The sequence below is a fragment of the Opisthorchis viverrini genome, assembly GCF_000715545.1.
Source record: "Opisthorchis viverrini unplaced genomic scaffold opera_v5_522, whole genome shotgun sequence".
Taxonomy (NCBI): domain Eukaryota; kingdom Metazoa; phylum Platyhelminthes; class Trematoda; order Opisthorchiida; family Opisthorchiidae; genus Opisthorchis; species Opisthorchis viverrini.
Genome location: NW_008752184.1, coordinates 22588 through 23421, shown reverse-complemented (window position 1 = coordinate 23421; position 834 = coordinate 22588). Strand labels below are relative to the sequence as shown.

At 48.3% G+C, this 834-nt stretch overlaps 1 protein-coding gene across 1 annotated transcript in view; it reads right to left on the bottom strand.

Moving 5' to 3' along the window:
• T265_11568 (hypothetical protein) overlaps positions 1–308 on the bottom strand; it is a gene marked incomplete at both ends in the record, with an annotated part of 46960 nt that extends 46652 nt beyond the window's left edge. The window contains one exon of the mRNA XM_009178252.1: positions 10–308. Coding sequence (XP_009176516.1) covers positions 10–308 — 299 coding nt within the window. The remainder of the gene's footprint in view (positions 1–9) is intronic.
• Between the last annotated feature and the right edge of the window lie 526 nt (positions 309–834).

Sequence of the window (834 nt, the reverse complement as noted above, 5' to 3'; positions counted from 1 at the left end):
TAAGCACACCCCGGAGGCGATGATAGTCCAGGGAGAAGACACCGCAGGACGCCGTCCATAACCAACAGCAACCATTTTCTTAGCGTCTCGTTGGATATGCTCAGTGAAGGCTGCATCTTTCTCGCGTCCTTGACGGACAACTTGCCTGGCCTATGCAAGACGCTGTCTGGCGCTCTCTTTTGACACATTCTCGACATGCACGAAAAAGCCTTCGCTGAGTCTCCAACGAAGGGCACGGTGACGCGCCTGTTCTCATCAGGGAGAAATAGCCAATACAACGACCAATGCTTTGCAGCGTCTGCGTCCATTTGATACGCACTGGGGTATGAAACTCAAGACCTTTGATCGTCCATCAAATTTAAAGTTGTGATTGTGAGAACATCTGGAAGGTTGTTGACGAGGTTCACCAACGGAATTAGTCATAAACTAACTCCCTATGGGACTCTGATTGAAACAAAGGTAGAATAATTCTTTGAATCCCGTGAGACCCGATATGGTGAAGCAGCGGAACATGTGGGAGCCGATCGAGTGCCCTTGAGCAATGCCAAAAGCGGCCTCAGTTAAGAGTTCTTCGTCTTTAGCTCGGATTAAGCTGTCCATAAAGAGGAGTATGTTTGTCACGCAAGGATAACATGGGGGGAATGAATATGTGACTGGAGACATCAGGTCGTAAGGCAATTCAAAATCGCCCGCTCCTGAATGCGTTCCGTCACCTTGCACGGCACGCTATTGGAGTTATTGAGCATGTAGCCGCCAAGTAGTTTTTTAACATGGTATTTGCAGGTTGGTCTGAAAATCGCAATTCCTAGATTCCTAGTTTCTCTCCCTACGGGA